The 15,914-nt window shown below is 33.0% G+C and overlaps 1 protein-coding gene and 1 pseudogene across 1 annotated transcript; one reads left to right on the forward strand and one right to left on the reverse strand.

The window, feature by feature from the left end:
• The first annotated feature begins 333 nt into the window (after positions 1 to 333).
• Positions 334 to 5,653, forward strand: LOC108365718 (piggyBac transposable element-derived protein 3-like; annotated as a pseudogene).
• A 1,900-nt stretch (positions 5,654 to 7,553) lies between these two features.
• Positions 7,554 to 8,741, reverse strand: LOC108365719 (piggyBac transposable element-derived protein 4-like). Its single transcript, XM_017619848.1, has one exon. The coding sequence runs from the start codon at positions 8,739 to 8,741 to the stop codon at positions 7,554 to 7,556; it is 1,188 nt and encodes a 395-aa protein (XP_017475337.1).
• Between the last annotated feature and the right edge of the window lie 7,173 nt (positions 8,742 to 15,914).

Below are 15,914 nucleotides of genomic sequence, written 5' to 3' on the forward strand. Positions count from 1 at the left end.
AAGATACAATTTAATGGGCTATAAAACTGTATACTTAGAATTTTTCTAAAAAGTCTTTAGAAAAAGTTTGTTGAATTTTTCTGATTTTTCTAAAAAGTTTAGGATTTAGACTCATATAGGTTTTGTTAGGTAATGAGCTGCATTTTTATAAAATAGAATAATAAACGCTTAACAGACAAANCGTTGCAATACTCTCATTTTAACAAGTAGGCTTAGATTTGAAATTTATAGTAAACTAGGCGTTTTCCCGCATAATCAGTAAGTAATTGAAGAAGATTACGCACGCTTATTTTCGTGTGAGAAATTCGTGAAATTTTGTGAATTTTGATCAATATGGCTTCCAGGAAAACGTAAGTAATAATTTAGTTTATCCTTTAGTTATAATTAACGGAGTTAACATTTTCTTTTGTTCATGAACTTATCTAATATTTTGCATTTTGAAGAAAATGGTAATTTGTCTTTTTGGGCTGATTTTGATAGTTTTTAAATAGCGCCCAATTTAAAGTGCGCTGGGCACAGAAGGCAGCATGAAGATTTCTTTAAATTATTGAAGTATTTACAGATAGGGTTTTTTGTAATTTTATACTATCGATGCATTTATTCTTTGCAGACTAACTCTTAACGAAATAATATCAGTTCTAGAAGATGAAAGCTCTATAATTTCAGCAGACATATTTATTACACCACCTGAGAATGGTAACTTTAGTGATTGAGACAGTGGAAATGAAGATTCTGGGGACATAAATAATCTTGCTCGACGACACTTATTAGCTGAAGCCGAGGTACGATGCACAGTTCCATCGGCAGAGGGCGTCTTGGAAACTACTGAAATTACCTCAATGAAACAAAATGAACAGAACGAGCAACCGCTACCAGCTTTAGAGGAACCGCCTGCAAAAAAAGCTAAAATTGTCGTAAGTAGGAAATGGAAATCAAAGGACATTACTCCAAAGCATGAGAAAGCATCAATTTCACCCGAATTTGTTTTCGATAAAAGTAATCCTTTAGAATTCTTCGAGATGTTTTTTGACGATGAAGTTTACGAACTGCTACGCTCTAGTACAGAAAAGAATGCGATTGCCAAATCACAAATGAATTTCAGAGTTACAACTGAAGAAGTAAAGAGTTTTATAGGTAGTTAACTCTTATCGGGTTTTAATAGTGTCTCACGATACAGATTATACTGGGACCATAGTATAGATACTCATCATGCAGGAGTTGCCTCGTGCATGACTCGTAATCGGTTCGAAGAACTGCTACGTTATTTCCACGCAAATGGCAATGGCCATATTTCTCCTGATGATAAATTCGGTAAAGTAAGGCCTTTATGGGATATAATGAATACCAGATGGCTTAAGTTTTTTCCTGGAGACAAACATTTATCTATAGATGAATCGATGACAGCATATTTTGGAAAACACGGAACCAAGCAGCACATTCACGGCAAACCAATTGGTTTTGGGTATAAAATATGGTCACTCTGCACACGATTGGGGTATCTAATATTTGGTGAACCATATCAGGGAGCTAAAACTGGTTGTACAAACCCATATCTCGGAGTAGGTGGCTCTGTTGTCATAAACTTAATTTCGAAGCTTCCAGAGAAAGAGCATTACAGCTTTTATATATATAACTTCTTCACATCTTTGCGCTTACTCGATGAAGTCAGCAAGATTGGTCACGATGCTACTGGGACTCTTCGTGCAAACAGGGTTGAAGATGCACCACTAAAAGATGTAAAAAATATGAAAAAAACTGCAAGGGGTTCTTACCATCAAGTGACCAACATAACTTTAGTACGTTATAACGACAACAATATCGTAACTGTAGTCTCAACGGAAAGCGGTGTTCACCCAGTCGGTAAGGTAAAGACATGGGTTAATAATAAGTGCGTAGATGTTGATCAGCCATACTGTTACCAAATGTACAATAAGGGTGGAGTAGATAGACTTGACCAAAATGACGGAAAATACAGAATCGGAATAAGACTGAAGAGATGGTATTGGCAAATGATGATGTTTCCCATAAATGTTTGCGTTAATAACGCATTTCAGTTATACCGACTTTCACAAGCAGGACAGGGTAAAGACTCTCATGACTTGCTATCTTTTACAAGATACATAGTGCAGACTTGCTTGCTGCTTGGAAAATCAGCGTCTATTCCACGGCGACTTGCAACAGCACCTATCACTGGCAAGTCAAAAGATCCCGATTCTACAAGACTGGATGGTAATGCACATTATATCGTCAAAAACGCTACTCAAATTCGATGCCGTCATTGCCACAAAAACACGAAATTTAAGTGCAGTAAGTGTGGGGTTGGATTACATCAACACTGTTCCCAATCTTATCATACAATAAAATAATTTCAACTAGTTTATGTTTACCGAACATTAGTTTAACTTAAATCTTGTTTTTGTAAATGAAATGGATTGTCTTTTAAGTTTTCCTTTGTTTAGTTATTAATAAACGATTTGTCAAACAGTATCCATGTTTTTGATTTACTTGGAAAAATCCGCAGGCATATGCTCCCAGCGCCCATTATAAGGTGCGGTCCTTGAATACAGGATACACCAAATTTGAAAAAATGGAAGTGATCTATTTTGTTATTTTACAACCTACTTGGAAGATAAATGCAAAGGAACAATGAATTTTCAGCAATCTTTACACCTTGGGATAATACGGGTTAATAACGTTTACGTTAATATTTTCAAATCTCAGTAAGCTGCTTTTCAAATCATTTAGCGAATTTGAATTTTTAAAATAACATCGATGCTAAGATTTAAATTCTTATTTACCAATGTATGTATGTATGTATGTATTAATAACGTTTACGTTAATATTTTCAAAGCTCAGTAGTGTGTTTTTGAATATTCAAATTATTTAGCGAATTAGAATTTTTAAAATAGCATTGATGCTAAGATTGACATTCATATTTGGGAACGTAAATATGTATGTATGTATTAATACATAATTTACGTTAATATGTTTAAATCTCAGTAGGCTGTTTTTGAGTATTGAAAATATTTAGCGAATTCGAATATTTGAAATAGCTTTGATGCTAAAGTTTCGTTCCTCAACTTTTCTGGATAAAACCTGTAAAACTGTCAAAAAGCAAAATTGCTCTCAGAGTAGGAGAGAAAAACCAAAAAGTACGGGAACGCTTTTCGAGTAAAAACTGGTAAAACTACATAGCAGTTTTTTATCATTCGGCGATCATCTAAATTTTGCTCAAATACACCAGCAAATTAACAAAAATACTTACAAAACTTGGTATTTCTTCGCTAGGATATATTTAATAAGGTGAAAATGCAGATGCACTTTTGTTTTTACTTATTAAAATTTGAAATCATTTGAACAGCTGCTGGTTTGACAGATCTTACCAGAAAAAATTCTTCGGGTAAAATCTTGCAACTTCTGACAAAGATAGGACCGATTTTACTCTCCCATTTTTCCCCTACTTTGCCAGAGAACCGAGTACGGGAACGCTTTCTGGTAAAATCCTGTAAATTCTTGCAACATCTTGCCAGTAAGGAACGCAACTTAAGATTTACATACATATTTGCGGAAGTATGTATGTATTATGGTCTGATTATGCATGCTTCGCATAACTTCGCACAACTTCGCATAACCTTCAAACTGTAATTTCGTATGATCTTTGTATGTATACCATTACCCAGTACCCAGAAATTAGCAGAACTTTTAAAAACTTATTGGTCTGTTTAGTTTAGATTTTATTGCACTGGTACAAATGGTTGTGCGAAGTTATGCGAAGTATGCATAATCAGACCTTTAATAACGTTTACGTTAATATTTTCAAATCTCAGTTGGCTGCTTTTGAATATTCAAATTATTTAGCGAATTTGAATTTTTAAAATAGCATTGTTGCCAAGATTTACATACATTCATATTTGCGAATGTATGTATGTATTAATAACGTTTACGTTAATATTTTCAAATCTCAGTAGGCTGCTTTTGAATATCCAAATTATTTGGCGAATTTGAATTTTTAAAATAACATCGATGCTAAGATTTAAATTCGTATTTACGAATGTATGTAGGTATGTATTAATAACGTTTACATTAATAGTTGCGTTCGCGTAGTTGTTAATTGTTCATGTTTAACCAAAACTTACAAGTTTTTGCGTTCCCGTACGCAAAAAACTTGCAAAGTAGGGGAAATTCAGAGAGCAAAGTGACATTTCATTTTGAAGGTAGCTGCTGGTTTCTGCTGGAAAAATTTTTGCCAACAGCAATTTGCCAACAGGAAAACAGCTGATCAAAAACAGCTAGTTGGCATTTACGCAAATCACAAAATTGAATTTGATGGTTTGGAAGTTAAAAATTACAAAATGCGACTAATTTAATTTGTAAGAAATAAGTAGTTATTTGTTTAATCAATAAACTGTGTCAGTACAACACTTTGTGATGACTTTTCGTACGTTTTAAATTTTGCACTTTTGAATGTAAACAAAAATTATATCAGCTGTTCGTCTAACTTGCAAGTTTCTGCAAATTTTCTGTTCGCGTACTATTTTGGATATGTGAGAGAACAGATGACATTTCGCCGGAATTTGGCAGTTGGTTGGTTTTTACTGGAGATTTTAAACGAACGCACCTAATATTTTCAAAGCCCAGTAGTGTGTTTTTGAATATTCAAATTATTTAGCGAATTCGAATTTTTAAAATAGCATTGATGCTAAGATTTACATTCATATTTGGGAACGTATGTATGTATTAATAATTTACGTTAATATAGCCCAGTAAAATTAAAATTTTTACCTATAAAAAAAGGTTTAATAGCAATTTTTTGATACAGTTTACTTCGATTTAACACGAATATCATGGATCCATTATCTTGCCCCTAAATTTCATTTGGCAACATTCCGCCATCTTGGATTTGATTTTTTTTGCATTTTTTATTTTGCATTTTTCGTTAAAAAATTGTTAAATGCAAATATGTAGAGACTTTAATTTTCCACGTTCGGGTTATAACGGGTGATTTTTTTGAGGTTAGGATTTTCATGCATTAGTATTTGACAGATCACGTGGGATTTCAGACATGGTGTCAAAGAGAAAGATGCTCAGTATGCTTTGACATTTCNAATTATCTTCAAAAGGTAAATGTCATGGACCAATCTAACGTTTCAAATAAAGAACCGATGAGATTTTGCAAATTTTATGCGTTTTTTTTAAAAAAAAAGGTATCAAGCTCTTAAAAAATCACCCGTTAGAAGGTTTTTTAAAAATATAATTTTTTATTGTAAAAAATTTGCAAAAAATGCTAAAAAATTTTACATTGTCACGGTTTTCGCCATTTTTTTGACAGTTTCTGTTGAAAATACATAGCACATTGAAATTCCAAAGTTGTAGACAATTTCAATCTCCACAGCTTTTGTTCCAAAATTTTTTTTGTACGACGCTTATATCACGGCCGGAAATGCGATAAAAATTGCGATGTACGGGATGCGCCGTAAAACTCAGAATGAAATTCTCTACAATTGGGGATTTCAATATGCCATGTATTTTCAACAGAAACTGTTAAAAAATGGCGAAAACCGGGACAATGTTAACTTTTTTCGCAGTTTTCGCAATTTTTTACAATAAAAAATGTTCTTGTTTTACTTTCTATACAACAGATGTGGGAAATTAAATTCTCTGCATATTTGTATTTACCTATTTTTTATGAAAAAATACAAAATAAGCTGCAAATCGCAAAAACCCAGAAAAAAAATCCAAGATGGCGGAATGCTGCCAAATGAAATTTAGGGGCGAGACTGTGGATCCATGATCTACGTGTTAAATCGAAGTAAACTGCATCAAAAAATTGCACACATTTATCTAATTTTACTGGGATAATCGCTTTGTTTGGCACGATCGCGGCCGTTATCTACGCGTCGTACAAATAAAAAATTTAGGTGTAAAAGTTGTGAAGAGTGAAATTATCTACAACTTTGGAATTTCAAATACATGTATTTTCAACAGAAATTGTCAAAAAATGACGAAAACCGTGACAATGTAAAATTTTTTGGCAGTTTCTGCTATTTTTTACAATAAAAAATGCTATTTTTAAAAAATCTTCTATAACCCAAATGTGGGATATTAAATTCTCTTCATATTTGCATTTAACAATTTTTTAACGAAAAATGCAAAATAAGCTTGCAAATCGCAGAAACCCAAAAAAACTTAAATCCAAGATGGCGGAATGTTGCCAAATGAAATTTAGAGGCAAGATAATGGATCCATGATCTACGTGTTAAATAGAAGTAAACTGCAACAAAAAATCGCTGTTACAAATTTTTTTAAATTTTCCTACGAAATTTATCTAATTTTACTGGGTTAAATATTTTTAAATCTCAGTAGGCTGTTTTTGATTATTGAAAATATTTAGCGAATTCGAATATTTGAAATAGCATTGATGCTAAAATATACGTTCATATTTGCGGAAGCATGTACATATGTGTTAATAACGTTTACGTTAATATTTTCAAATCTCAGTAGGCTGCTTTGGAATATTCAAATTATTTACCGAATTAGAATTTTTAAAATAGCATCGATGCTAAGATTTAAATTCTTATTTACGAATGTATGTATGTATGTATGTATTAATAACGTTTACGTTAATATTTTCAAATCTCAGTAGGCTGCTTTGGAATATTCAAATTATTTACCGAATTAGAATTTTTAAAATAGCATCGATGCTAAGATTTAAATTCTTATTTACGAATGTATGTATGTATGTATGTATTAATAACGTTTACGTTAATATTTTAAAATTTCAGTAGGCTTTGTTTCGCCAAAATTTTGTCTAGGCATTTAGGTATTGAAAATATTAAAGGAATTGATTTAATAAAAGCCGAAGTGATGCAAAGACTGCCAATCTTATTTTTAATTGCGTTAAGCAACTTTGACAAGAAAGTGTTGTGTGTTCATTTTTGCATTTAAAAAAGGAATCAAGCAGCCGGTAAAAGATTTTATAAACGCTGTTTAAAAAAAAGTAAAGCAAAGCAGAAGTTGATGTAAAGACCGCCAGTCATATTTTGCCAAGAAAGTGTTGTGTGTTCATCTGTGTATTTAAAAAGTAATCAGCTGATTTCTTTGAAAGAGTTCTATAAAAGCTTTTATAAATAGTAAAAGAACTTCAGTGCATAAGACAATAAAGTGAAGAAGAGTTAGCATGCAATATTTTTAGAGTTTGTTAGACTAATTCGCTGCAAAAGTGCATTTCGGCGTTTGAAGCGGCAACAAACTTAAATATAGTCATGTTGGAAATCTTAGTTTCACGACGTTTTGACCAGTTTTGACTATTTTTCTTTTATTTGTTTAAAATTGTTTTCCATAAAAATACAGCTCATTCATTTTCTATCAAAAATCATATAATTCTAAATTTCAAACTTTGTAGAAAAATTTTAAGCTCAATAAAGTCTAGCTTAACCGTAGACCTACGGAAAAAAAACTTCAGAATTCTACGTTGGGGGTCGTTTTCGACCCGAATATATTTTATGTTGATATAATGAATTAAAGTAAATATTTAAAGGATCATAAGCTTAATTTTAGACATTCTTACGATTATCAAGACATTCAATGCAAATATTTCTGTTATGATTACGTTTACAAACATTTTTTTTAGACATGACACATGTCAATTCCGTCTTATTTTCGGAATGATGTTTTTTTTCTGACACACAATAGTGACACCGTGCCCTTGTTTTTGGTGGCTCCGGGTGTTGCGGCTGTGAGCCACTCGGCTGGGAGTCTGCATTATCCATTACCAGGTTACCCGAGCCCCTTGAGGGGATTTCTCCAGTATAATTCTTCCTGTGTTCCATATATGGCTTTGCCAAGCTGAGTCCCAGTTCGCGTAAAAAAATTTTACGTCGGCCCTTATTTTGAGAATCCACCCAATCTTTGTTTACACTCATCCAAACAATTAAAGCATTTAAGGCCGAAATATCAACGATATTGCTAAATACAGCCATTGGCCAGCGATTTGTTTTGCGTTTACAACTGTAAGTGGATAGCATTTTGTCAACGGTGTCAACGCCGCCTTTGGTTTTGTTGTAATATTCGATTATTTCCAGCAATCTTTTGGGTGGATCTCCCGTACTCATAGTGTGGTGCATTGTGCTCTGCACTACAGTGCATTTATCCTTTCGTCCAATATATGAAACTAATGTAGTATTTTGCGTGAAAGCGAAATTCGAAGTATAAACGGGAACCTTTTTGCATTCCAACAGTTTTGCGGGAATACTGCGTTTGTTCTTACGCATTGTCCCCACCATTGTTAAATTTTTTTCAAGAAGTTTCTGGCCAAGCTCGAATGAGCTAAAAAAATTGTCGATAGTCACATTGTGGCCTTTCAAACCGGTTACAAGATCAAGTACAACGCGCTGTCCTTGATTCCTTTCGGGTTGGTTTCCCGGCAGTTTGCCCAAGTATGGTTGCATGTTCCATACATAGCAAGACTTTGAACATGCAAGCATCCAAAATTTTATACCATACCTTTCTGGCTTGCTCGGCATGTATTGGCGAAAACTGCATCTTCCATGAAACCCCAAAAGCTGTTCATCGAGCGTAACGCACTCGCTAGGGTTATAATACATTGGCAGCAGTTCCACCCATTTATCCCACAAGTTGCGTATTGGTGTAAATTTGTCAAAGTTGTCACAGTTGTTGCGGCGCGAAGTTGGATCATCAAACCGTATTATTCTGGTAATTTTTTGAAATGTTTCCTTAGACATTATAGATCGAAATATTGGTCTTCCATAAGTTGAACAGAAAAGGTCTTCAACGTTTTCATTTTTTGATCTAAAAATTGCATATGTATAACCATGAGTAAAATGAAATGGAGGATAATAGTTAGACATTTCATACTTATACACTCCCGCCATTAGCAAAACTGCAAAGTAAGCATGCAACAAGTCGCGATTTACTTCCTTGTGGTTTTGACCAAATATATGTTTGTCATAAGCGTTCGTGTTCTTCAAAATTATATTTTCAAACTGGAGGAGGAAAGAACAGTCAAAATGCGTCTTTTATTGAATCCACACGAGCACTTGCATATCGTGTAACTCCTGGTCGCAAGCTCAAAACGTTGCAACTCCTTGCTCTCCCAGCTTTATACAGTTATAGTCCAGAATGTAAACAATTCAAACAGGAAAATAATTACGAATTCTTTACCTTCAATCAGGGGTGTTGTACTCCAAGATGTCCCATCTTTTGATATCAATGAATCAGAAGATTCCTCTGCATTTGATATTTCATCACTGTCGCTTTCAGAAGACTCGGTGAGTGCAGCACTGAGATTATCTTCTTCAGGTTCATATTCTGTATCACTTTCACTAAATAATTCACCACCATCACTTTGTTCATTTTCACTGTTTAGAAAATCTGCAATTTGTTCCGCATTAAGTCGAGACATTTTTATTTTTCCTTTATTAGTGCTTTTGCAAAAAGTTTTACAATTGTCAAATGTCTTGGAATGCCAGCTGATCAAAGAATCAGCTGACCTAATTAGTGTAACCAACAATTACAAAAAAATAATCCTCATTAGTGTTACCAACAATTACAAAAAAATAATCCTCATTTGGGAATTTCTGCAACAAAATAGCAGTTTTTAAATGATATCTTTATTCGCTCTTCGGTAAAATATAAGGTAAATTCAGTTCGGGTCGAAAACGACCCGAAGCGTAGAATTATAGAGTATTTTTTTCAGGACGAAACAATGACGGCTAGCAATATGCTTTTTACGTAATTTCGTTCATTTCAAATAATAATTAAAAGTGAAAAACTTTCAGACCTCTAATTCCACTACGCATAGAGTTATATCTACTCAAAAGAGATTTTCGGGTCTTTTTCGACCCCAACGTAGGTCTACGGTTAATAAAGTGCAAGTTTTAAATGGCGTTATATTTTGATATTTTTTTTATGCTGACGGTGTCACGGATTTTCTTCCATACAAAGTATGTATGTATGTTTTAACAAAAATTAATGCGAATTCATTGCCGCTTGAAATTTGTATTTTATTAAGATACAATTTAATGGGCTATAAAACTGTATACTTAGAATTTTTCTAAAAAGTCTTTAGAAAAAGTTTGTTGAATTTTTCTGATTTTTCTAAAAAGTTTAGGATTTAGACTCATATAGGTTTTGTTAGGTAATGAGCTGCATTTTTATAAAATAGAATAATAAACGCTTAACAGACAAAAAAAATATATCTATAACTGGTCAAAATATTGTATACCTACTATTTTTCACATGACTTTAGATACTCAAAAGTGATATAAATATTGCCGTTCATATTTTGACTGTCTATCTATTAGCCGACTTCGCCAAAAAATTATGTGTATACATTTGTGAATTTTAAAAGTACATAGATAACTTTAACTTTAAAATAATTCAGTAAACAAATTTTTTAACAATGCTTAAAACAGTAAATTTAAAAAAGTTATACTTCAAAATATTTGGTTTTATTCACCTAATTTGCTCCAAAAGAGTTTAATGTGCCTTTGAAAATCAAAGAAATTTAAATACTCAACATTTTTATAAACGGTTGGGTAAATATGCCTCAGAGGTAGGAAAGAAATATATGTGCACATTCAAAGCAGATGTTGATGTAAAGACTGCCAGCCTAATTTTGCCAAGAGAGTGTTGTGTGTTCAAAGGAATCAGCTGATTTCTTTCAAATAGTTCTATAAAAGATTTTTTAAATAGTAAAAGAACTTCAGGGCATAAGACAATAAAGTGAAGAAGAATGAGAGCGCAATATTTTTAGAATTTGTTACAGCAAAAAACTTAAATATAGTCATGTGTGAAATAGTAGTTTCACGAAGTTTTTGCCAGTTTTGCCTTTTTTTCTTTTGTTTGTAAATTTTTTTTTCATAAAATTGCAGGTCATTTATTATCCATCAAAAATCATATAATTCTAAATTTCAAACTTTTTAGAAAAATTTGAAGCCCATTAAATTCTAGCTTAATAAAATGCAAGTTTGAAATAGCGTTGATTTTTTATATATTTTATGCTGACGGTTTCACCCACTTCCATACAAAGTATGTATGTTTGAGAATTTTTGTTTGTTTGTATGGTAGAAAATAATAACACCATCGGCAAAAGAAATTATCAAAAATAAATGCGAATTCATTGCCACTTGAAATTTGTATTTTGTTAAGATAGAATTTAATGGGCTATAAAACTGCATACTTAGAATTTTTTTAAAAAGTCTGAATAAAAAGTTTGTTGTGTAAATTTTTCTACAAAGTTTAAAATTTAGACTCATGTAGTTTTCGTTAGGTAATGAGCTGCATTTTTATAAAAGAATTAAAAACATTAAATAGACAAAAGATATATATCTATAACTGGCCAAAAAATTGTGTACCTATTATTTTTCACATGACATTAGATACTAAAAACAGTGATATAAAGATTTCCGTATATATTTTGACTTAAATACTCAAACATTTTCACAAACGGTTGCTTGAATATGCCTCCGAGGAAGCGAAGAAATATATTGGCACATTCATTAAAAGCACTCAGGCAAAAGCGTCAGAGCTGAAGAGACTGGGGAAGAACGCCGAGCCCGCTTGCAGTCTAATTCACTGTACAGCGAAGAAGTGGAAAGGTGAAACCCCGAGCATGTGTTGCTCAAATGGAAAGGTATCCCTACCTCTTCTAGTTGAGCCACCGAACCCATTAAACACGTTACTGCTAGGGACCACTTCCGAATCAAAAGCGTTTCTAAAATGTATTCGAAACTATAACTCGGCATTTCAAATGACGTCATTTGGGGCAAATATTGTTTACGAAGGTGGTTTTATGCCGACATTTAAAGTACAAGGTCAAGTTTACCACAGCATTGGATCGCTTCAGCCGGAGGGTAACCAAAAACCACAGTTTTTGCAAATATACTTTGTAAGTAACATGCACGACCAAGCCGAACTGCGTCGTACGTATTTAAATGCGATAGAGCGTAGCATTACAATCCAATTGCAAGAAATGGTGCACATCACTAACAACTACGTTAGAAGCTTCAAATGTGCTATGGAAATGTCTAATTCACCTGATTTAAAGTTGGTGATACACGCGGATAAGCGGCCTGCCGGGGAACATCGTAGTCGTTTTAACATACCAACCTGCAATGAAGTGGCTATAGTAATGAATAATCAAGATTGTGGGAAAAGAGATATCGTTATAAAACTTCGCGACAATAGTATACAAAGAATCACAGAAACACACCGATCATACGATCCTCTTCAATATCCATTAATATGTGTATAAGGCGAAGATGGCTATCACTTTGGAATTCTCCAAACACAAGGGAACAAAACAGTGTCATGTATGGATTTCTAAGCATACACTTTTATGGTCAGAGACAACTACTTCAATCATTTACACCGATGTCAAGACTTATTTCAACAGTATGCTGTTGATATGTATGTAAAGGTGGAAGCAGAGCGCCTTTTGTACATAAAAACACACCAAAAAGAATTACGCGTTGATTCATACATACATCTCAGGGACAGCGTTAGTAATGAAAACACCGAAATAACTGATGTAGGAAAAATATGTATTCTACCATCTAGTTTCACAGGAAGTCCAAGGTATGTGAAATGTATAATGACTACTATTACGGCAGTCTGAATTAATTTTGTATCAAATTTCAATCTTATTCTTACAAAACAAATAAATAACTTTTAGTTTTTGAGGAATTAAACAAAATTTAAAAATAACTGTATTTACTGAGTATTTCGGACTAATAAAAAAAAAGGCGTGAGTACTAGGTACTCATGAAATTTGATGTGTATACACCCAGCAAAAAACACGATTACCACAGAAACGAAAGTGGAAACGAGCTAGGCGATGGGAATCGCTTACCGTTTCGCTCCAAGAAGGCCTTATTTTAACATGGGCATGTCATTGGAGGTAAGCCCTTACCCGCAGCATTACCTTCAAACGAAGGGAGAACGCATGGATAAACAGAATCCAGAGAAGCGAACAAAGAAAAACTAATGTAGAATGCCTAGATAAGTACATACTTATTTATATTAAATTGAAATCAGAAAATGTCTTAAAAGGTTAAAATTAATTAAAATTTTTATAAATCAGCGTACATATGTATGTATTTAGGTATTTAGATTTTCTTTAAAATCGGTATGTACATACATGCATATTTAATTAAGCTTAAAATTGTACTTCCTCACTCTTGTACGTCACTTCATTGACTGACTTCAACTTCGCTGCAAATTGAACAAAGCAAAACATGATTTTTATGCGAGAAAAATTTCCACAGAAAGTAACGGTAGAAAAAGAATTTTTGGATATTCATTCAATTTTTCAGCTGACTACGATGCAGCATTCTACTTTGCATTCCCCGAAATGAAGCAAAGAAGCGAAACAAATAAAATATTGTAGGACATTCTACTTTGCATTCCCCGAAAGCAAAGAAGCGAAACAAATAAAATATTGTAGGACATTCTACTTTGCATTACCTGAAATGACACAAAGAAGCGAAACAAATAAAATATTGTAGGACATTCTACTTTACATTCCCGGAAATTAAGCAAAGAAACGAATTAAAAAATAAATATTATAGGACATTCTACTTTGCATTACCCGAAATGAAACGAAGAAGCGAGATAAATAAAATATTGTAGCACATTCTACTTGCATTACTGGCAATGCCTAAAAGAAGCGAAAAAATTCGAAGGCATTATAACGCTATGCCTTCTAGAACACGTTACCACTAAAAGCGATTACCGATTTTTTGCTGGGCATATGCGAACGGCAAAGCATAAAAGTACGTTTACATATAAATATAATCTCAATCAAAGCTCGTTAGCTGTCAAATTGGTTGTGCTTGTTATTCACACAACTCGAGGAAAAGTTAAACTTCTTCTCTCTGCCACCGTGGGCACTTTTTTTTGCAACACATATTAGGCCATTTAAATATAATTTAACTGAATATTTTATTAAAAATACCTTTAAAAACCTATTTTCCTTACTATCGTCAATTTTTGTTTACTTTAACATTTGACATTCCTCCTCTTCTTTGCAAGTATAATCGATAAAACTGGGTTGGACACCAAAAAGTTATCGGTTTAATCTGAGATATTTTTAATTATAATTTTGCATGGCTAATCTCTTTTTCTAATAACAGATTAGGGAGTCAAGCTCGAAAATTAGGATAATATTTTTATATATAAAGGCGATTCAGTTACACACATACAAATGTAGGTTAAGTTAGAAATTAAATATTAATTTCACTTAATTTTATTCATTTTGCTGATTTAATTTTTTTATTCATTTTCATTTTTAATTCTTTTAATACATGACATTATCGGTATGATTGATAAAATATACTTGTACATATATACTTGTGACTCAAGGGCGTTAAAATATCTTGGAAACACCGCATATAGGTAGATTTTCAAGTTTTATGCGGCAAAAAATATTTTATGGCCTCGATCTACTCAAAATTGTTTATCAAATGTAAAATTGAAATAAATTGTATTACAGGTAGGTTATATTAATAAAATATATATATTTGCCAATAATTTACTATTTAAATATATTGACTACCTTTATTTATAAAATGTGTGTACATTATCATTGGTTAATTAGTTTGCGCTTTCAGAATCTTCGCTAACCTCAAACTATTCCTTTGTCACATCCTTGACAACGGATTTAGAGGGTAACAGCAGCTTTATTGTGTCTGGGGAAAACGATTTGATATTTTTTCTTTTTTTGGTCATGAACCAAAATACTGCTTAAAAACGAGTCCGAGCTCATCAACAGCCGGTTATATATGTCACGGTTACATACTTCACGTCGTCGTCGATTCGCCACTTCTCGCTCGCTATGTTTGAGTTCCGGTCGCTTAACGAAAAATTTTGCATGTGAAAGCAATAACAAAGTTAGCTAGCACGGATAGACGATAGCAAGTTTGGTTCTACCTCATTGAGTTCGTTCGTTTCGCCACTTGCTAACTGATGGCGAATCGATGACGGCTAATAATCAATTGGAGCGCATTTCCTCTTATTATGCATATGCCTAAATGTATGCAACCATTTGGCAAGCGAACACAGGGTGCTTCTAATGAAAATAAAAATTGTATGCTGAAATACACATGCTAAGCCCTTCGAAATTTTGTGCTGGGATATGCGTTACAGCTTCGCAAATTTTACCCCTACCGAAACCAAAGATGTATACACATCAAAAACTTTTATTTCAGGATTTATGAAATAAGAGTCGCAGAATGACTGAAAACATAGGGATAGATAAAAGTTTTGAGTGGACAAATGAAAATGCGCATTGATTTTTTGGTTTGAAATATGTATGAGGAGGAAAGAATGTTACTCATACGCCATTTACTATTATGGCGCAATTTCATTTCTCAATTCACAACTTTTTTATTTATCCATTGTTTTTATTTATTGGTAGCTTAATTTTTTTATAAAAGGCTTTAATAACAAAAATTTACAAAAACCATATTATTTTTAAATTTCTGCCTAAAAAAAAAAACGTTATACAGATCCGTAATCTATGACCCAGTGTATGTTTGTATGCAACTTTTTGCTTACTCAAAACTAAAAATACTACATATATGTATATATTTAGATACATGCATGAACGGACCCAAGATGCCATGACCTATGTGAGGACTTATGGGAAGCCTGATCTTTTTATAACGTTTACATGTAATCCTACTTGGAAAGAGATAAAAGAAGAACTCTTCCATGGTCAGTCTGCGAAAGATCGTCCAGATCTGGTAGCAAGAGTATTTCGACAAAAAATAATTATGATGATGAATCTTATAAAAAAATGTATGATCTTTGGCTCAATACGTTGCGATGTGTATACGATAGAGTGGCAAAAACGAGGCCTACCTCATGCGCATATACTATTGTGGCTTAACAAC

This window comes from Rhagoletis zephyria, unplaced genomic scaffold (genome assembly GCF_001687245.7).
Source record: "Rhagoletis zephyria isolate East Lansing unplaced genomic scaffold, Rhagoletis_zephyria_1.1 Rzeph_scaffold_01974, whole genome shotgun sequence".
Lineage (NCBI taxonomy): Eukaryota > Metazoa > Arthropoda > Insecta > Diptera > Tephritidae > Rhagoletis > Rhagoletis zephyria.